Source organism: Penaeus monodon, chromosome 30, assembly GCF_015228065.2.
Source record: "Penaeus monodon isolate SGIC_2016 chromosome 30, NSTDA_Pmon_1, whole genome shotgun sequence".
Taxonomy (NCBI): Eukaryota; Metazoa; Arthropoda; class Malacostraca; order Decapoda; family Penaeidae; genus Penaeus; species Penaeus monodon.
The window spans coordinates 26,434,877-26,435,475 of NC_051415.1; the positions used below are offsets into that span (position 1 = coordinate 26,434,877).

At 45.7% G+C, this 599-nt stretch overlaps 1 protein-coding gene across 1 annotated transcript in view; it reads left to right on the top strand.

Moving 5' to 3' along the window:
* LOC119592667 (fibrinogen C domain-containing protein 1-like) overlaps nucleotides 1-599 on the top strand; it is a 7,037-nt gene that overhangs the window by 2,455 nt on the left and 3,983 nt on the right. The window contains exons 2-3 of the mRNA XM_037941580.1: nucleotides 46-216; nucleotides 484-589. Of these exons, the coding sequence (XP_037797508.1) occupies nucleotides 46-216; nucleotides 484-589 (277 nt within the window). The remainder of the gene's footprint in view (nucleotides 1-45; nucleotides 217-483; nucleotides 590-599) is intronic.

The following is a 599-nucleotide window of genomic DNA, read 5'->3' on the forward strand; positions in this document are numbered from 1 at the left end:
GGATATGAATACCAGTGTCTGTTTCTACCCCCGCGTCCCCTACAGGAGCGGGTGAGGGCGTGGAGGTATGGTGCGACCAGACCAGCGAGGGCGGCGGCTGGACTCAAGTACTAAGGCGACAGTTGCCTCGATCTGATCAGAAGGATTTGAACTTCACCAGGTCAGCTGAGGACTATATTCAAGGCTTTGGTTCTCCTTCTGAGGAATACTGGCTGGGTGAGTGTGAGCTTTTTGAGTTTCATCTTCGACTGTGTTGGTTCCATTCGGAGACAATGCACGTGGAATTCATACGAGAGAGATGCCTTATCTTGTGATGGTAGCTACTCGTTTTGTGATCAAGTATTCACAGTGAATTCAACGAATACTTGATATTCACTATTAACAAATGAATGGTCAGCAGTACAATCGACTCTTTCTTTAATACAAAAGAGGTAATAACACTGATTTACTCCAGTGACTAATAAAAAAGGTCGTACTTGCCAGGACTGGAAAATATGCACCACTTGACGACTAACAGTGCATCTGCTCTTCGTGTCAGTCTTGTTGACAGTCGCCTACAGTCATCCAGCGCAATCTACAACACCTTCAGGTAAGTGTAA